The sequence below is a fragment of the Geotrypetes seraphini genome, chromosome 6, assembly GCF_902459505.1.
Source record: "Geotrypetes seraphini chromosome 6, aGeoSer1.1, whole genome shotgun sequence".
Lineage (NCBI taxonomy): Eukaryota > Metazoa > Chordata > Amphibia > Gymnophiona > Dermophiidae > Geotrypetes > Geotrypetes seraphini.
In genome coordinates, this window is record NC_047089.1 from 59,724,645 (window position 1) to 59,746,741 (window position 22,097).

The 22,097-nt window shown below is 40.9% G+C and overlaps 1 protein-coding gene across 1 annotated transcript in view; it reads right to left on the minus strand.

Moving 5' to 3' along the window:
* Positions 1–22,097, minus strand: part of WDFY2 (WD repeat and FYVE domain containing 2) — a 185,353-nt gene that overhangs the window by 67,302 nt on the left and 95,954 nt on the right. The window contains exons 3-4 of the mRNA XM_033950251.1: positions 12,340–12,413; positions 5,213–5,267 (exon numbers count right to left, since the gene is read on the minus strand). Coding sequence (XP_033806142.1) covers positions 5,213–5,267; positions 12,340–12,413 — 129 coding nt within the window. The remainder of the gene's footprint in view (positions 1–5,212; positions 5,268–12,339; positions 12,414–22,097) is intronic.

The window sequence follows — 22,097 nt, forward strand, 5'->3', positions numbered from 1 at the left end:
TGCATTCAATTCTGGTCTCCTTATCTCAAGAAAGATATAGAGGTACTAGAAATGGTTCAAAGAAGAGCAACCAAGATGATTACATTACATTACATTACATTACATTACATTAGTGATTTCTATTCCGCTTGTGCCTTGCGGTTCTAAGCGGATTACATTAGAAGATGGCTGGACATTTCCAGGCGATGACAATACAATTATTTGTATAACTTTACAAACTTTGCAAACCTAACTTTACTTAACTTTTCGTACATAACTTTACATAACTTTACGTACATAACTTTACATAACTTTACGTGGAGTTACTTTGCGTTACTTTACATTATCCTTACCGTGCTTGCATAACTTGCATTAAGTTTACATAATTTATCTTACATAATTTATCTTACATAACTTTACAAGACTTTACGTAGAGTTATTTTATGTTATTTTACCTTATTATTCCAGTACATTGCATAACTTACATTACATGATATTACAAAGCATAACCTTATGTTATATTACAACGCATAACCTTATGTTAATTTACATAATATTACAACGCATAATCTTATGTTACCAAAAATCGTCTGTTCCTAGGTTGCTATATCTGATTTTTTCGGTATTTGGGGAGACTGTGTTTCTAGATATGAATTGGCTTTACACCCGATGCAGCTAGATTAGATGTTGCCTATGGGGACGAAGTTGCAGTTGGTTGTGAGTTGCAGTAGGTTATGAAGGGAGAGAAGATGATGGTAGATTATAATATTGGGATGTGTTTTTTGAATAGTATGGTTTTTATATCTTTTCGAAACGCTTTGTAGTCCGTAGTTGTGGTCAGCAGCTTGGATATGGTGGGGTCAATTTTCGCGGCCTGTGTAGCAAGTAGGTTGTCATATAGCTTTTTGCGTTTTGTGCCTTTGAGTGAGGGGTAGGTGAATGGAGTCTGGGTTCTCCTTACTCTAGTTGAGAGGTTTCAGGTTAGGCGGCTGTTTAGGTAGAGAGGTGCTGTTCCGTTTAGTGCTTTGAATAATAAACAGTATAGTTTGAATTGAGTTCTTGCTTGTATCGGTAGCCAGTGTGAGTCGAGATAGGCATTAGTGATGTGATCGTATTTTCCTAGCGAGTAGATAAGTCTGAGTGCTGTGTTCTGTACTGTCTGTAATTGTTTGGTCATGTAAGCGGGGCAGGGTAGATAAAGGCTGTTGCAGTAGTCTACAAGTCCTAGTACAAGTGATTGGACTAAGATCCTGTATTGAATTTTGTCAAAGAATTTTCTTATTTTTCGCAGGTTGCGCATGGTGTAGAAGGCTTTTTGGATGGTTTTGTTAGTATGAGTCTGCATTGTGCATCTCCTGTCTATTGTTACTCCCAGGATTTTGAGTGCTGGCTGTATTGGGTATGTGATTGCATTTGTCGTCAGATCAGTTAAGGGGATGAAACTCCTCTCATATGAGGAAAGACTAAAAAGGTTCGGGCTCTTCAGGTTGGAAAAGAGATGGCTGAGGGGAGATATGATTGAAGTCAACAAAATCCTGAGTGGAGTAGAACGGGTACAAGTGGATTGATTTTTCACTTTATCAAAAATTACAAAGACTAGGGGACACTCAATGAAGTTATAGGGAGATACTTTTAATACCAAAAGGAGGAAATTTTATTTTCACTCAGAGAATAGCTAAGCTCTGGATTGCATTGCCAGAGGTTGTGGTAAGAGCAGATAGTGTAGCTGGTTTGGACAATTTTCTGAAGTAAAAGTCCATAGTCTGTTATTGAGAAAGACAGAGGAAGCCACTGCTTGCCTTGGATCGGTAGCATGGAATGTTGCTACTCTTTTTGATTTTTGCCAGGTACTAGTAGCCTGAACCATTGGTTTGATCCAGTAAGACTATTCTTATGTTATTATGTTAATGTTAGCTGGGGTCCCAAGTGAGTCATAGCTTGTAGCCCCTGGCCAGGGCCTCTTACATGATAGCTGGACTGAACTGGGAGGAGAATACAAGAAATTAACATCCCATCCTTGATCAGAGAATATCCAAAGCTGGGAGGCAACTTGGACCAGTAATACTCACTTGGTCCCAGACAAGCATTCAATGGTATTCCCCCCATAAGCTGCCATCCTGAAAAATGGTGGCACCTGACCCTTAGCAGTACTTGAGTGCAGCATTAAAAGACAAACTGCCAACATGGGAAGCATTCCCACATACAACTTGGGAACAAATGACAGGACCAGAGGCTGGAGCAAGTGACATTGTCCCTGCTTCCTGAGCAAAGGTGGGTGGGGAGAGGGCTGGGGGGTGGGTAACGAAGTACCTGGCACTCACATAGGCCATCAGAGATTGACCTGGGCATGGAATGAGATATCTGGGAACCAACTGAGTCATCAGTTGGTTTAGCCTTGGTATTGATGAAGGGGGCGGGGGGGAGGGAGGTGTTGCTCAGGGTCCACTTGGGTTACCAGAGATCTTTATCAACCAGAGTCATCCGAGGTGAAGTTTTGTACTTTACCTCAGATTACTATTTGCTTGTGCTAGAATCTTGTTTCAGCTTTAAGCAGATGTAAAGATTCATCACTATGAGGAAAGTAAGCAAGCTGTCAAGTGTACACAGTAACAAAATGGCACATTTCCCCTTCCCTCTATCTGCAACTCATACATGTGTGTTGGTGAACTGTGGCAACGCTAGAGGAAATTATTCATCCACGCTTGGGCGTAGGTAGTTATATCCACACACCTTTGAAAAGACTTCATCGGGTCCCTGAGGAAGACACTTAGGTCCAAACATGGACCGTGTTGGGTCCCCTTCATCGTCTCAAGTTGTGGATAGTAGATGACGGCAGATAAAGACCCGAATGGTCCATCCAGTCTGCCCAACCTGATTCAATTTAAATTTTTTTTTTTTTTTTTTTTTTCTTCTTAGCTATTTCTGGGCAAGAATCCAAAGCTTTACCCGGTACTGTGCTTGGGTTCCAACTGCCGAAATCTCTGTTAAGACTTACTCCAGCCCATCTACACCCTCCCATCCATTGAAGCCCTCCCCAGCCCATCCTCCTCCAAACGGCCATACATAGACACAGACCGTGCAAGTCTGCCCAGTAACTGGCCTAGTTCAATCTTTAATATTATTTTCTGATTCTAAATCTTCTGTGTTCATCCCACGCTTCTTTGAACTCAGTCACAGTTTTACTCTCCACCACCTCTCTCGGGAGCGCATTCCAGGCATCCACCACCCTCTCCGTAAAGTAGAATTTCCTAACATTGCCCCTGAATCTACCATGTTTCATAATGTTTCATAATGTTTCATAATGTTCCAAAGTTGTGGATAACCATCTTGATACAAATAAAATTTGCATCCATAAACGTCAGTCACCACAGCACTGTTTGGTTTTGGTTTTGGATTTTCGCTCTTCTGTGGATTCAACAGGTCAATTCTTTAATCGATACGGAACTAAGTGTGAAGACATATGGCAATGTGCAGGTCATTCAGATAGCGGAAGCTGTATAGCTCCTCCGAGTGATTTTGTCTGTATATTTATCAGGTCCTATTTATGACTTCATTGTGGGAGATCCCTTTATGGAAGGCAGAACAAACTATAACGATGGACTGACAGACAGAAAGCTGGGTCCTCCCCAGTAGATGCTAAAATCACTTGGGTGAAATACACCAAAAACAAACAAACAAAAAAAAAAGAAGTACTACATTTTGAACATAGGGTGCAATCTGAGATTCTACCTTTCTGCTTGCATCTTGCTTGACCATTGCATTACTCTTCAATACAATGATTTTACTGCTGATTTTTCTGCAGGACAAATCGGATGTAAACTATCACGCTGATGAATATTGTGGCTTATTAGTCAGCTCCACTGTGTGCTCAAGTCATCACCATCCTGCAGTGCATTTTAGCCACCGAGTCTTGAGAAATGTTGATAATAGCTATCTGAGGCACGGATATTACAATGATCATTTCCACTCAATATAAAGCAGCAGGAAAGAGAAGATGTTCAACTGTAATAGGGCAGCCATTCAGATAGCGGCTCGGCATGGGGCAGGAGCGCAGGAAGATCGCTCCTGCCCCGGTTCACCGCTGGACCATCAGGGATCTTAAAGATACTATTTATCCTAATCAAGGAGGCAGGAGGGAATCCCTCCTATCCTGACTCACCACTGAACCAGCAGGTCTTACAGGCAGACCCTCTGGAGGCCTGCAACAGGTCCGGGAGGGCGGCGGGTGGGCACTGACCCCAACATAAACAAAGACCCCCATTTTTGGGCCTTTTTTTGGCCCCAAAATCTCAATTTATGTTAAAAAAATATACAGTAGTGCAGCAACACCCCCTCTCTGCTCCCAGACATGTCCCTTTTGTTAGCACATGCACATTTGGCTCTTACCGCAGGATAACTGAGCATGTCCAACAGTATGCCATTTTGAGTGAGATAGGCTTAGTAAAAATGGCTTCTTAGTTAAATAGGTTTTCCAGTTCTCAGTTGGATCAGGCAACCAGTGTACAAGCTAGGAGATTACATTTGTTTCTTACCTAGAAGGTAATATCCTCTATAATAAAACCCTTAACCACGCATGCGCAGTTGAAATGGTGTGATCCCTGCCACCGTGATTTGTGCTTCCATGCCATGTTCATTTGCGGCTTGCAGCACGTGCGGCGGCGAGAGCAATGGCAGGAGGGTGTCCTTTGAGGTGCTGTGAGGCGTCCGGCTGCTACTGCTGCACAGGGAAGTGGAAGAGGAGAGGGAAAAGGGGCTGCTTTGGGGGGGTGCTGGGGGGCAGGCAGAAATCTCGGTTTGCTCGAGGGGCCATAGAGAGATAGGCAGGGGGCCAGGGAGGGACACAGACAGAAAGAATGACAAACAGACAGGGGGCCAGAGAGATAGACAGACATCCAGTGGCCAAGGAGCGAGAAAGAAAGAAAGACAGACAGACAGCGGTTAAGGAGACAGAGAGACAGAAAGACAGACACAGACACATCTATTCTAGCACCCGTTAATGTAATGGGCTTAAATATTAGTGTAGAAATAAAACAAATACATAAAGGAAAAAATACCAGCTTTTTAATGGACTAACTTAATGTAGTTTATGTTTAGCTTTCGAAGATAACCCCTTCTTCCTCAGATCAGAAGTAATGGAAGAAGGGGGTTACCTTTGAAAGCTAATCATAAAATACATCGTTAGTCCAATAAAAAAAGGTATTATTTTCTTCATATTACCCCTTCACTTTCTTACCTAAGTAACTCTTCACTGATGTCATCTTGTTATAATCTTCAGATAAGATAAATTCCTGAACAAAACAAAAACAAAACAAAAAAAAGAAGCATTTGAAATAAATTCAGGAATATAAGTATTTCTTTACACATGTACACATTAAAAAGTGATTCTAACAGCCAACACACAGTGATATATACAACTAAATTTTCCCTTTCCTCTTCTTGCACAGAAGTATACCATTATTTCTGTGGTAGACAGGAAAACCTTGATTTCAAGTGTTTGTTCACAGGTGAAGTTTCAGTGAATGTGAACCAAAAATTACTACAGTTCATTTTATTGGGCTCACAAGGTAAAACAAAGTCTGATATGTTCAGGGGAACTTTATTATACTGCCCCCTCCAAAACAAAATTCCCCAAGATATATTTCTTGCCATTTAGGGGCGAGAGCCTCTAGGCCAGTGGTTCCCAACCCTGTCCTGGAGGACCACCAGGCTAATCGGGTTTTCAGGCTAGCTCTAATGAATATGCATGAGAGAGATTTGCATATAATGGAAGTGACAGGCATGCAGATTTGCTCCATGCATATTCATTAGGGCTAGCCTGAAAACCCAATTGGTCTGGTGGTCCTCCAGGACAGGGTTGGGAACCACTGCTCTAGGCTGCTTTCTCAATATTATGAACAAGGATATAGGCACCTGTAGACCAGCTGATATCCACCTTCAGAATTAGCCAAACAAATGAATTGACATTATCTATTAATGTAGCATTTGAGGTCACAAAAGACCATATACAATAGAAACTAATAAAGGTTTATGGCTTAGTTGGACACAAGAGAGATTCAAGCTATTGGTGAGCAGTACAGAGACAACGCCCTCGGTTTTAGGAAGAAGGGTGCAAGGGTAGTGAGAGGAACATTATTAGATATGTGGGGGTCATTTTTATAACAAGGCTGCCTAGAGGAGACTCCTAAAACGGTGCCTATTTTAGAAATGCAACAGATATCATGTGGCATTATAAAACAGGCTCCTAGATCCAGCCTCAAAAGAACACAAATACTGATACACAAATTTACATCTCCTCAGAAGGTGTACATTTATTTTATTGCATCAATACTGTTAATTGAATTTTTTAGCCTTAAATAAGTCACATCTCTCAGAAGACAAACATCTCTGAACATGTAAATCTAAATCTATATACAATAATTTCCCCCTCACCCCCCAAAAAAATAGCTTCTAATATATGCATCAAGCTATTACTCCTCTCCACTCACAAAATTCCTCAACCACCCCCTTCTTTGCTTACTACACAGAGCATTAATAATTGTTAAAAAGCACCCGTTCCAGTAAAGGTACTTGTGCTACTCCTCTACCACCTCCCTCCATTGAGAGACTTGGTCATTTAAGTCTACTGTTTTCTTTTAATCAGTTCCTTATTTACACCAGGACAATACCTCCTATCCCATGCTTTTTTTTTTCCAGGAGATTCTCATAATAGACTTTGTTCAAAGCTTTCTGAAAATCTAAATGCATTAGATCACAAACATGCTTATTCACACCTTAGAAAACCAAAAGATACTATATTGGTGAGGCAAAACTTCCCTTTGATAAATCCTTGATGACTCTATCCCATTAACCATGTCTGTATGTTCAGTAATTTTGTTTTTGATATTATTAATTTCTACTATTTTGCCTGACACTGACAACAGGCTCACTGTTCTACAGTTTCCCAATCATGCCTGGAACCCTTTTTAAAATACTCTATATACTTGAATATAAACTGATCCAAATATAAACCAAGATAACCTTATTTCCTCCCCAAAGAGGGGGGGAAGGTTGATTTAAGTATAAACTGAGGATTTATATTCAAGTATAGGTATTGGTGGTCCAGTGGTAAGCCGGGAAAGGAGCAATCCCTCCTTGTCCTGTCCCGGCCGGCTCTGCACCTCCCGCCCCCTCCATGACCTGTTGCAGGCCTCTCTCAAGGGTTGGATATGAGTAGTAATGCTTCTTCCCAATAAGTCCTGCTATAATCAAGCCTATTGATCTCTAGAGTCTTAACCAACTTCCAGAAGGGCAAAATGCTGACAGCTCAATATTTCACAGGAAATATCTGGATAATAGCAACTTTCACCCAACAGTGTGGCTGAATAACTTTACAAATTGCTCTAGCACTATCTGGACAGTGCTGGAACAATACATGGGTAGATCTGGAAGTTATCCACAGAGCAGCAATATTGAGATCGCTATCTGGGTAACTACAGGACAGCAGAAAAGCTGTTTTAGATTATCACTCTTAGTATTACTGCTCCATCTGCATGTTCAGCACTGACCACAACCCACACACCGGTGCTGAATATCTATAATGTATTTAAAAACCTTCCATACACACTAATGAACACAGTGTTTATAATCTAATCTAATCTGGTATTTCCGAGTCGTGCTTCAGGTTCAAGGCAACTTACAATATTTCGAATTACAGAATGAATATCCTTGATCAGGAGGACAGAATTATGAATAGGGTAATAGAGATGAGAGAATGGAGGTTCTTTGATTATACTGGTAGAGGGTGAGGGTGAGATATAGTGATATTAAATATTTTGAGTTAGTTGTTTGCGGTGTGTACACTTTCAAAGAAGAGTTTTAAATTTTTTTCAGAATCTGTTATAGAATGTTTCCATCCTGATGTCAGTTGGGAGGTTGTTCCAGGTCTTGGTGCCAAGATATGTGAAGAGCGAGTCGAATACACATTTGTATTTAACCCCTTGGGGAGATGGGAGTAGCAGCAAAAGCAATTTCAGTTTTCTCATTGACATAGACTGGAGTTGACAAATAAGTTTATGAGTGGTTCAGCAGTTTTTGCGTATAAGATCTGAAACATTATGCATGATAATTTGAAGGCAATACGAGTTTTGACAGGCAGCCAATGTAAGTTCTTATAGTAGGGTGAGAGTCAAATTTTTTTAGTTTGAATATTAGTCTGACCGCTGTGTTTTGAATCATCTGTAGTTTGTTCAGGAGAGTAGAGTTTAGATCCGCAGAGAGGGAATTGCATTAATCCAGTTGGGATAGGATAAGCATTTGCGTTAGCACAGAAAAGTGGCACTCTTGAAAAAAGGGCCTGATGAGTCTTAGGCTTCTCATATTGTAGAAGGTTTTCTTCCTTGGATTGGATATTTGAGATTCATATGATAGGGTGGAGTCAAGAATAATTCCTAGTACCTTGGATGTCTTGTTGATATCCAGCGTGAATCCTGAGGTTAGAGTTATAGTGTTAGGAACCATGTGTACAGCGTTATGAAACCACAGAATTTTGGTTTTGTCCGCGTTTAAGATTCTTGGATACGGTCCAGGTCTGTATTTTGTCTATTCCATTTGATTTTATCAATGTTGTGCTGTTAGAGTCACAGCTAATTGGGATAAGTAGAAAATATGAAAATATGCATTCCTGGTTGTCGAATTTGATACTGCCTAGCGAGCTCATGAACAGGTTGTAGAGGTTTGGTGATAACGGTGATCCTTGCGGTATGCCACAGAACACTTGTCAATATTTTGAAAACACTTCATCTTTGTATACAAGATATTGTCTGTTTTGAAGGAAGTCCTTGAACTAATTCAGGATGGTTCCTATGATGCCTATTTAGTTGAGTTTGGCTAGTAATAGTTGATGGTCTATTGAGTCAAAGGCAGCAGATATGTCAAATTGGAAGAGGATCACCTAGTGACCAATGCTCAAGTATTGCTTGATTTTGGTGGCTAAAGTCAATAACAGGATCTCTGTGCTATGATTTGAGCGGAATCCGAATTGAGTGGGATGGAGGCAAGAATGTTTTTCAGCGTAGGCAGATAGCTGTTTGCTAATGTGCATTTCAAGAAGTTTGGTTAAAATCAGAATTCCAGCTATGGGTCTGTAATTTGAGAGGTCTACATTCTAGGCTTTAGGGATCGGCATGAGAGCAATTAGCCCCATTTGGGATGATAATTGGCCTTGATGAAGAAGACTGTTTAAGAGATTTGCCAGCTAGTCTATGATGTGATCAGGGGTTTCTGCAAGTAGATGGTTGGGGCATCGGTTGAGTATACTGCTTCAAATGGATAGTTTTTTTAGAAGGGTAGCAGTGGAAGGTGCTCTAGATTCGATTTGCTAGGTTCAATTTTGAAGGGATATAGGGGTAGTGGTGGTAGCTTTTTTGACTTCTGATTATACTTTTCTAATCTTGTTTTGGCAGAAGTCCGCTAAAGTCTGTGCATTAGGTTGGGAGTCAATGTCTGATTAACCTAGGGCCGGGGATGAAGTCGTGGTGTGCATTAGACAGAATAGCTTTTTAATGTCAAAGTTATTGCTCTCAATTTCAAGAGTGTAGTGGGTTTTTTTGGCCTCAGCAATATAGAATTTGATTTGTTGATAGCTGTTCTCTATGCTCATTTGTGTTCTTGAGATTGCTCTTTTGCCATCATCTGACTAGTCTTCTGCAAGACTGTTTTTCTGCTTTTAGGACATCTGTGAACCATGGTGAGGACTTGGTTGATTTTTGGCTTTTGTGACATAATGGTGCAACGAAGTAGAGGGTTTTCTCTATTGTGTTGTTCCAGTTATCAAGTGAGGCTATGAGGCTGGTTAGTTCTTATCTAATATCTAAAAGCTATGTATTCTGAAGCTCGAGAGCCGTTGCTGCCTCACCCAATATTATACTGACACAGGAGGAAACTCAAGATGCTGACCCTGAAGTTAGTGTTACTAAAAGGCACCACAGAAGAAGGACTCATTTTTAAGAGCACAGTTCCTTTTAGAAATGCACATCCAGAAAGCTCATGCTATTCAACTATATACAAACCAAAACACTAGATGGCTTAAAAATAAATGAATTTTGGAACAAATGAATGAAGATAATAGCGATACCAGCATAATTAGCTAGATCAATGAACCCCCAGGGTCCCAGTCAAAGTGATCACTGTGTCCATGTTGCAGGAGATTTAACAAGCACATTATTGTATATGTAGATGCCTATAATCTACTCTTCCATGCTACCATGTTTCTCTCAAAGACCATATATGAATAAAAAGGATGAAAAAACCACTATCAAAAAACATACCAAAATATTCTTAATACTCAATCTTATTATTTAGTAATTTTTTTAATTTTTTTTTTCATTTTTCAAGCCTTTAAATTTTAGCCACAAAAAAATAAAGGTAGAAAAGTGATCTCAGTGAGGCTGGTGTTTTATAATCATCACACATCATTTACTCAATATCTATCATAGGTCAAAAAAAAACTCCCAGCATAACATATCACAACAAAGTGCAAAGCATGCTTAAAAATATAGAAAACAGAACTTATCTTCAAAATTCCAACAGGGATAACCGTTTCATTTAAAGCTTTGTCAGGAGGCCAACAAAAAAAGTTTTTTTTCTTGGTGCCTTGGGTTTTTTGACCTGTTCCTGGGGTTATTTGGAGTGCCGATTTGAAAAATTACATTGGATAGACTGCATTAGCTCTAGTTTCTTGGATATGGTTGAATTTATGCCTTTGGGATAGTAAAGCCAAACATGAACATTAGGCAAAAAAAAAAAAGATTGGCCTCTGAGGGAATATAGGGTGGTTGGAGGACAAAATTTAATCAATGAACCTTTAGTAGCATAAGATAGAATCATATTGCCACCACTACATATAAAGCTAGGGCTGATGAAACAATTTGTAAAGGCTTTGAATAAAAACGGTTCATGCATTGAATACATAGCGCATATGTTACTTGGACTTACCATGGAAAAACTGAAAGCAGGAATTTTCGATGGTCCACATTTGCTTGTTTTACTGTTGAGCTCAATAACATATTTTGAACATAAATGACCCACATTTCATAGCATCAGTAAATGAAATCGAATCATGTGCCTGGTCTTCATTTGTTCTTGTGAAAAACTTTCTTAGCAACAAGGCAGACAACTACGTACAATTAGTAGAGGATATGCGCTTTCATTTCAATAGGCTTGGCTGTAACATGAATGTTAAAGTCCATTATCTGCCCAGTCACTTAGATAGTTTTCCAGAGAACCTTGGTGACTTAAGCGAAGATTTCACCAAGACATAAAAACAATGGAAGCCAGATACCAGGGAAGATGGGATGCACAGATGGCATGATGGCAGATTATTGTTGGAATCTTATGTGGGATTGTCCTGACAGACCCCACTCTTGGAAGTCTTACAAATGGAGCTTCTTGTATGTCGAATGACTGGAAAGTTTGTATCATAAACTTGTGCTTTTGGTATGAAATTAGCAGATTTTCATGTTGTACACTTTTCTTTTAAATATTTAATGTTTCCTTCATGCTTAAAAGATCTTAATTTAAACACTGCATTAAAATATCCAGATTTTTTTAATAGGCGAGCAGAGTGAAGAGTTATATATAGGACATGCTCTGTATCTCAAAATCTAGAGCTGATAGGAGAAAACTGGTGTAAGTCAAATATACCCAGAAACAGGTCTAACATTTGAGGCACCTATATGAGTGTGTTGCCCAGTGTAATCAGTATGCAATTTTCTCTCATCCATTTCTTCCACAAGCTCACCTCAGAGCTACAGGCATTCTCACATCTATCACAGACTTTTTTTTGTGGTTAAAATTTAAAGGCTTGAAAAATGATTAAAAATTATTAAAGAATTCCTGAAGGATAAAGGGATCGTGGGATACTGAGGGAGGAGCTGGGATGTAACACAAGTATAGAAAGCTAATCAAGTAATGAGTATAGAAACCAAACCAGGTCGTGCATGTGCAAGACCGGAAGGTTAGGACTTCGATAGGAAGACAGGATTTAAATGAGAAACCAAGGTGGCAAGGGAGCCTCTTCTGATGATACAGACAGGTCGTGACCAGTCTGGGCCGCCGCGGGAGCGGACTGCCGGGCAGGATGGACCTATGGTCTGACCCGGCGGAGGCACTGCTTATGTTCTTATGTTCTTAATAAAAGATTAGGAGTATTTACATATATTGTGGGTGGTGGTTTTACTATCTTTGGTTTGTGTCTCTATAAAGACCACCTATTCTATCATTCCCAGGTCTGGTCTGCGAGTCATGCTAAAAAAAATATTCACAAAACCGTACACACTTCAGATGGAAATTATTTCAATAGAATCTTATGAATAGTGTACTTACTGAGATTGTACCATTGTCTAGACCTATGGACAGCCTTCTTGTTTCCGGGTTAAAAGACATGCATGAACATGGAGCTGAAAAAAATGAAGATGTTGATGAAATCAACAAAAAATTTTTAAAAAAAATCATGACCCGTATAGTTCTCGAAGACAGGTATGGTAATTTTATAATGAGGTATGTAGGTAAGTAAGACGCACGGAGTAAGTTGCATCCATTTTATAAAGGCAACACATGCACCCACATCTCTTCATAAAATCATCCCCTGGAAAGAACATACAAGCATTTACATATGTTCTGAAAGAGATGCAAATAATTTGTCTTAGGGGGCTTGTTGACTATAATGTAGTAAATTATTGCATGTTAAATAAATGCAAAATTAATACATAGAAAGACCGATAATTGTGTGATAATTGTTGTTGGTGTGGTATATCCAGCCATCTACCCCATGTTAGTACATGTGCATTATCTACAATGCATTTACTGTAGCCCCTGCACCTCAGTCAAACCCCCCCCTTGACATTTTCACATGCTTTATTTATAGTATTTAGCTTATGCCTTGCCCATGGTAGTTCAAGGTAAATTACCTACTATATCTGAATGTATTTCCATGTCCCTAGAGGGTTTATAATTTAAATTTGTGGCTGAGGAAATGGGGCGATAAGTGACTTGTCCAAAGCCACACGGAGTGGGTCAGTGGGATTCAAACTTTGGATTCTCTGGTTTACAGACTACTTTCTAACCACTAGGCTACTCCTATACTCCAGATACCATCTGCTACCCTTCCTAACACACCTCCATCACCACCTACCAACCCCCCATCTCCTCCAACTACTTCCCTCCTCCCCCACACACACTCTTTTCAGGAATTTCCCTGGTGTCTAATGGAGTATAAGATTGCTCTTATTTGTCATCTTGGATCTTAGTGGTAGTAACATGAAACTACCAATAGGAGCCAGAGGTGCCATTTTGATTCCAAGTTGCGTGTGTGTGTAGTGGGGAAAAGAAATGTGGAGCTATAGCTATAGCTTTAAGGCCATTAATTTACCTTGCTCTACATGCAGGGAACTCTCCACACTTTTAACCTGCCCATTCTCTGCCTGTTGTATAGCCCCTTTCAAACAAGCAATTACCACACAAATTGGTGACACAGCATCATAGCTGTGTTACCAACCTCAGTCCCAGAAATGCCTATTCTTATACCAAGTGAAAATATGCACTGTGAGGAGTCATTTTACAAAAGTTTTTTCCCCACAGGTAAAACCTTACATAGAGTAGAGGCCTTTTACAAAACTGCAGCAGTATATATACATTTAAATAAGCACCATGACAAGATAGGACATACCTATATGTATGCTGAAGCATTCTTAGTGACATAGTTTGGGCAGAGTTGCACTGTATGCACATAATAATTTAGAAATACACACTTATTTCAGAGCATAAGTGCGAGTCATTATCTGTGTGCTTCAGGGGCTGGTTCTGGGAGTCTATTTTATCAAAAGTACAAGGCTGTCAATGTCTGCATTATAAACAGGGTTAAAACAGATCCATTAGAAAATCAGGCCCTAAGCATCCATAATGTAAACTTTTAAACACTTATAACCCCGACTATTTCATACATATGAAATACAGCTCTATATTCTCAAATCGCCTATATTTCTAGAATGCAGCTGCCAATCCAGCCAAACTCTTAATTATGTTCTACATGTTCTCTCTTGAAAAGAGCAGGCACAAAGAGGCTCTTTGCACACAAAATGCTTCATTCTGTCCCATTAAAAAAAACCCGAGATCTATGCAGAAGCTCTGTGTCTAGCCCATGCCCCGAGTTGTGAACACACGTTATACAGAAATGGTAATTTAGATTAGGGATTCTTTAATGAAAGCCTCTTTGTGCAATTCAGACCACCGAAAGACCTTTCTACTTTCTAAAATGAGAACGTACTGGTCTCTGTAGACAAACTCTAGAAGGGAAAGGGTAGATGAATGGTGTCTTCTTTTTCTGATCTTTAAGTGCATTTCAGGTTTTTTTTCTTAGAAGCCTAAAGATTGCAGCCTAAAGATTCTTTGAACTAAAACAAAACAAAAAAAAACTTCAAAAGACCTCAGGATTCAATTTTTTTTTTTTTTTAACTTGGGTTTTTCTGTTACATAGAGCATTATGGACCCCTGTTCGGTTACAAAAATTAGATAGCTCTAAGTCTAATAGATGTTGACATTGTCATCTCGAAGCAGGGACTTTAGATCATTTATTATTCTATTGTCCATTTATTATGGCTTTTTGGAAATCAATTTGCGACCAAATTAATTGTTTATTAGATAACCCGGTGGCATTGACCTATGATACTATATTATTTGGCATGTCAATGAGGGCAAAGAGTCAGATATCTTCTAATAATAATAAGCTTTTGCTTATAACAACAGGGATTGCCATACAACAAATTACTTATAACTGGAAGAACTGGAGTAGACTGAATTATAATTTTTGGTGGAACTCACTGTGTCATATATATATAAAATGGAAAGAGTAATAGCTACACAGCAGAGGTATTTCAGGAAATTTCAAGATGTGTGGGAGTCGTTAACAAAATATTGTAATGAATAGATGCCATTTTTCCCTTAAATTTATAAGTTCAATATTCAGGGAGGGGGGAATTTTAGTGTATCATCTTCTATATAGGATATTAAATATTTGTTATGAAAGGGTGGAAAGGAAGGGAGATAAGGTTATATGATTTGTATTATTACATAAGAAGTTGCCTCCGCTGAGGCAGACCAGAGGTCCATCTCGCCCAGCGGTCCGCTCCCGCGGCGGCCCATCAGACCTATTGCCTGAGCAGTGGTCCCTGACTAGCTCTATAACCTATCTCTACTCCTATCCCTATAACCTACCTCAACACCTAACCCTATAACCTACCTCTACACCTAACCCTATAACCTACCTCTACACCTAACCCTATAACCTACCTCTACACCTAACCCTATAACCTACCTCTACACCTAACCCTATAACCTACCTCTACACCTAACCCTATAACCTACCTCTACACCTATCTATACCCCTTGAGTTGCATGGGCGAAACATGTTGGGTGATTGATGTTTCTACCCTCCCGATTAGCGTCGAATCCACAAGCTAAGTACTTTTAGCATATATGTATTTATACAAAAAAATTTCTTAAAAATTAATATTTGCGACATATGCACACAAAAAATATAGATGGGTCCAATGACGAATGGGAGCATAAAGCCCCACACAATGAGATGGTTTGAGTGTGTGGTGGCCCGCTGAGGACCTTAAAATACTGTGAAATCATACAGAATGAAGTTTGGTAAATCAGTGAGATAACATCTTACTGAAGCTGGCTGTTACATGAGAATATTCTTCATTCAAATTGATTACAATTAGTGCCTAGCTTTTCACTAATAAGTACAAAGACATATATATGGTTTACGATTTCAAAAAGTAATTAAGGGGAAAAGAGAGAAATAATAAACTCAGAGGAAAGGGGAGATACATGAAGGTAAGCAATCTATTAAAAGGGAATCAGGAGAGAACAAAAGGAGAAAGCACTGTATAATAGGCTACATTCTCATGAAAATGAAACTAAGGTTGTGGAAAAGCTTGAGAAAATAAGTGTGCTTTAAGGCAGTCTTAATTGAAAGAGGGATGGCATACCATAGAGTGGGTGCAGACACTAAAGTGTCTCGTAAAGAGTCAAGCTGTATGGCAAAAGGAGGGAATGATGGTTAAGTGCCATTGAGAGGAACAAAGGGCTCAGTGAGGTGAATAAGAGACAAGAAGGTTTGACAGAAATGATGGAAGACCAGAGTACAAAATCTGATGAACAATGATCAGTATTTAAAGTAGATGTGAGAGGAAACAGGGAGCTAGTGTTCTGAGATAAGCAGAGATGTCATATGATCATGTCTTATTTTACTTAACCGTTTGATAGCAGTGTTTTGGACAATCTGAAGTCCACAGATTTGAGAAAGAGGTATACCTTGATAAGAAATTATAATCTAATTTTATGATGACAAAGGCCAAGAGAAAGATTCTAGGACAGGAAATATCCAGCACCAAACTGACACCCCCCCATGTAAAAAAATATTTTTTGTAATAACCATGAAACAGAATAAATGGTCAGAATAGAAACAGGCAGTGAAAATTTTCTTATATTCCAAACATAACATAACATAAATTATGTCTGAATTGTCATGACATCAGAAGTACATATGGAGAAGTTGCAGGTGATGCTTGGGACAGTTCTGATTGTGTTAGTTCGGTTTTATGTGTTTTTTGAATAGAAGGGTTTTTATTTTTTTTTTTGTAGTCTGTGGTCGAGGTCAATAGGTTGTAGAATTGGGGGGGTCGAGTGTTGCAACTTGAATGGCTAGGAGGTTGTCGAACAGTTTTTTTCTTTTGATGTTTTTGGTTGGAGGGTATATGAATGGTGCGTGAGTTCTCCTATGTCTGGTTGAGGTAGATTGAATTATTTAGCTGAAGAAATTAGTTACCCCCCATGCACGTCTCTTTGAATCCCCTCTTCCCTCCGTGTACTTCTACACTAGGGCCCCCCTCCCCTGAAGGCCTGTCCCCCATTGAAGGCCTGCCCCTCCACTGAAGGCCTGTCCCCCCCCTTGAAGGCCTGCCTGCCTGTCCCCCTTGAAGGCCTGTCCCCCCCCTTGAAGGCTTGCATCCCCCCTGAAGGCCTGCCTGCCCCACTCCCCACCCCAAAAAACTGCTCACCCCCCTCCACGCACCATTTACCATATCGAAGTAGCCTACAGCAAGATTGCGATGCCAGTGATCTTTGCACTGCTTCAGTGCCGTTTCCTCCGTCATGGTCCCGCCCCTCCTCTGATGTCAGAAAGGGGGTTAAGAGAAGGGGGGGTTAAGAGAAAGGGAATTAGCTAAGTGAACCCCAAGGACCTTAATAGACTCTACACTGTGGATAAGGGGCAGGGAAGATTGAGTTAAGTGGCTCAGAAAAGAAGAGCAGGTGATGTCTAGAACATAGACTTTAGCGACATGACTAAGTTATATAACCTTTCTTTAATTTAAGAAAAAAAGACAAAAAACAGCATCACAAGACAGTAAACACTTCTCAAAAAGAGCTTTGTTTTCGCAGAGCAGAGCAGAGTAGGAACCCCTCCCCACCTCGAAAAAGCTGAGAAGACCGTTGCAGGTAAGAAGGGCTGCAACACGCTCAGAACTTTATACCACTCTGGTGACATCACTCATTTCTGCCCAACTCAATCTTGCTATGGAAACAGAAAAAAGTTATCTCCCCTCTCAGGCCTAGATTCACTAAATTCACCGATCTGGGCAATCCGTGGCCGAGTCTTGCCGGGCGACCGATTCACTAAAGAGTCCTCATGCAAATTAAGTGATTGGATGCACGCCCCACAGTGACCCCATGGATCGCTGCAGAGCGATCCAGACACATGTGCAGACCATCCTCTTTGCCTGTAGATGTGATACGCGCATGTGCTTGCTCTCCGCACAAGCTTGAGGTCAAAACTAAAGGGGGAGGGGTGGCTGCACTCGCTGGCCCCAGGAGTGGACTTCAGGAATAATTTCAATGGAACAGCACATGCTTTGCAGCCAGACTACAGAACACGGAACGGAACGCGCCATAGTGCCGCCCCGCTTTAAACCCGCGGGTTAAAACCATGGGCTCGCACTGTGCTTTTTACACAAGGGAGATGTTTTATTTTTGATGCTGGGATTTCAGGGCAGCAGAGAGCAGGACAGTTGGCAAGGACATGAGCGACTGATCCTCAGTAGTTGCTTCTTTTTGGATTGGCAAGCCCAATCAGTGTTCCTTCTTCTGTTTAGTGAATCATTGCCTTCCTATTTATGTAGGCAATTTCCCCTCATTTGCATGTGCAGATCGAATCAGAGATTGATCGCACAGCTGTTTAGTGAATCGGGTCGGGAAACGATCGCACAACCATCGGTACACGAACGGTAAGTTTAGTGAATCTAGGCCTCATTCTCTTAACCTCAGTACTAGTCCTCTCTATACCCACATCACTTTCTCTCAACCTCTTGCTTGTTCCTCCCATTCTTCTCTCTCTCTGGCTTCTAAACTACATCTAAGCCCCCTGCCTTCAATTCTCAGTTCTTCCCCTTTTTCATCTTGGGATGCACCAGGGAGGCAACTGAGGCTCTGATTGACCCAGGTTGTTTAAGGCCTGCCCTTTGGGTGAGGCCTTAAGCATCTGGACCAATCAGAACCTTAGGCTCCTCCCAAATGCATCCCATGATGCACCAGGGAGAGGAAGGCCTGCCATTTTAAAGAGGCGGGCCTGCTGGCCAGAGGGAGTAGGCATCCCTCTGGCCAGCCATCTAAGTAAGGTAAGGAAGGGGTCATCGGAGGCACTGGGGGCTGTTATCGGAGAGGGGCTGGAGGAGTTGCCGTACGGTGAGAGATTAGAGAAACTGGGCCTCTTCTCCCTTGAAAAGAGGAGACAGAGGGGACATGATCAAAACATTCAAGATAATGAAGGGAATAGACTTAGTAGATAAAGACAGGTTGTTCATCCTCTCCAAGGTAGAGAGAACGAGAGGGCAATCACTAAAGTTAAAAGGGGATAGATTCTGTACAAATATAAGGACGTTCTTCTTCACCCAGAGGGTGGTAGAAAACTGGAACGCTCTTCTGGAGGCTGTTATAGGGGAAAACACCCTCCAGGGATTCAAGACAAAGTTAGACAAGTTCCTGCTAAACCTGAACGTACGCAGGTAAGGCTAGACTCAGTTAGGGCACTGGCCTTTGACCTAAGGGCCGCTGCGTGAGCAGACTGCTGGGCATGATGGACCACTGGTCTGACCCAGCAGCGGCAATTCTTATATTCTTATGTTCTTAGTAACATTTTACTCTCCAATTTCAACCATAAAAGCTCTACATTTCCTCAATAGTTACACAGCACCTGCACTCGTAGCATATGACATGTGATATATGTTTATTTAAGATTTGATATACCGCTCCGGCATTTTACTGACCTAAACAGTTTACAATGTATCAAATTAAAATGAAATTAGGTACTTGAGAAAAACTACCCTATCTGTCCTGAAGGACCTGATAAACTAAAAATAAGTAATAACAACATATAATATATATAGGAGGCTGTCTGGCACTGGCCATACTAGAATTGCTGTCTATGCCCACCCTGGATCATCCTGACCTGCCTTGACCAGTTTTGGGGCTCACAATATATCTAAAAAGCTGGGCAAATATAGGAATTATAAAGTCTACAACAATATATCCTCAGTAACAACAAATGTCAGTATAATAAAACCAATTTTATTTATTCCATTTTCTATACCATTCTCCAAGGGGAGCTCAGAACAGTTTACATGAATTTATTCAGGTACTGTATTCTGTACCTGGGAAAATGGGGGGATTAAGCGACTTACCCAGGGTCACAAGGAGTAGCATGGGTTTGAGCCCACAACCTCAGGGTGCTGAGGCTGTAGCTTTAACCACTGCGCCACACTCTTCCCCCTTAAACAGGAATGTTTTGATATTCCTATGAAACATCTGAAAACTCAATTATAACCTCATTATTGAGGTCCAACAGAGGCTATTTCTAGCCTGTGGCCAAAAGATGAAATAAATAAACTGTACTCGCATACATGACTTTTTACACAGGTAACTGTGCATGAGAAAACCAAGCAGGAACGTCAAGACAGATCCGTCTATAAAAAGGGCTTCAGACACTGTACAAATAACCACAAAATCTCCCAACTCTGCTCTACAGTAACATATCTATGTCCTTCTATTGCTCTCATTCCCTGTGGATATTCTGAAAGCCTGACCAACTGGGAATTCCATAGGACATGTTTGGGAATCACTGACCTAGGACTTGTTAATCCTGTCCTAGTATCAAAAATCCAATGCAAGAGTGCGGTAAGTGTTATACATCTTTCTCTACTTTATTCATGGTTTGAATATGGATTGTACCAAAATGACTTACTGTACCAAAATGACTTACTGTATAACTAGTTATTTTACACAATCCTGGCTGCTATTCATACATAGCTTCTTCACACAGCTCTTTTAAAGGTAAAATCCCATCAAAGTCCTCCTCTCTTAAAGGAGCCCCACCCCACCCCTATTCCCATTCTGACAGATAAAAAGTTGAGGGCCAGGGAACTGTAAATAGTGGAGAAAGAAAAACTATAACAGTGTTGCTTGTAGAGGTAAGGTAAAGGGTCATAGATTCAATATTCTGCCTATCTGTGGTACAACTAAATTGATTTACTATTTATCATATGCAGGTACTTTGTGCTTTGTGGGCTCACATTCTAAAGTTTTGTACCTGGGGTAATGGAGGGTTAAGTAACTTGCTCAGGATCACAAGGAGCTACAGCAGGAATCAAATCCAGTTCCTCAGGTTTTCAGCCCACACTTTTTTGGCTTGCGAGCTACTTTTAAAATGACCAAGTCAAAATGATCTACCATCAATAAAATTTTTTAAAAAACACAAAGCACACCGTACACAGAGAAAATATTATAGTTTATATTCGGGGTTTTTTTTCAAAGAGATCAAGGCAGGTGACTTTAAAATATGCAAAGTCACCTCAGTAACAACTATACAAAAATAGACAAATATACCCCCTCCCCTGTAACTAAATCACGATAGCGGTTTTTAGCGCAGGGAGCTATACTAAATGCCCTGCGATTCTCCTGACGCTCATAGGCTTCCTGGGCTAAAACACACTATTGTGGTATGGTAAAAGGGGGCCACAGTACAAAATATAGACAACAGATATAAATTCTCAAAACGGACACATTTTGGTCACTAAATTGAAAATAAAATCATTTTTCCTACCTTTGTTGTCTGGTGATTTCATGAGTCTCTGGTTGCACTTCCCTTCTGACTGTGCATCCAATATTTCTTCCCTTCTTTCTGCCTCCTGCATGCTTCCTCTCCTCCAGACCACATTCCATTCCCCAACCAGCATCTCTCTCTGTACCTCCATGAATCCAACTTTTTCTTCCTCTCTCTCTGCCTGCCCCCTGCCACCCGACACACTCCATTCCCTTTCCCAAATTTTTCTTCTGCTCTCCCTGCCCCCTCCTCCCATTTATTTCTCTCTGCCCCTCTTCTTTCTTTCTTTCTATCTTCTTTGTCTCTCTCCAGAGAAGGCATCACTGTTAGTTGGTCATTGGAGAAACAACAGCCTGTTTAGTTCCAGGAAACATGAAGCTCTGTGTCTTTCTTTTTCTCTCTCTCCCTGCCCCCCAAGCCACCTCTTTCTTTCTCTTTCCCTGACCCCCCTCCCCCAGCCACTGCTGTCGACGACGACAATTTCTCCCTGCTTCCCCGACGTCGCAAAAGCCAGGTGCGTGCAGCTACTGCACAAGCACCAGGCCCACAAGCCTCCTCCCCTGACATCATTTCTGACGTCTGAGAGTAAATTACGGGTCAGTCAGGCAGTGATTGGCCCAGAACTTCTTCTCCGACGTCAGAATTGACATTGGGGGAAGGAGCCTTGTGGGTCCGGCGCTTGTGCAGTGGCTGCACGCGCCTGGCTTTTGCAGTGTCGTGGAAGCAGGGAGAATGCAAAGGCAATGCGAGTCTATCGCGGAGCCTGGGATGGGCTCTGCGATCGACTCGCATTGCCCTTGTGATCTACTGGTCAATCGCAATCTACCTTTTGGGCACCCCTGTACTACACTAACCAACAGTGACACCTCTAGACAGAAAGTCAAAATGACATTTCTGCACACCATACTCCTTTTCTCTTCTC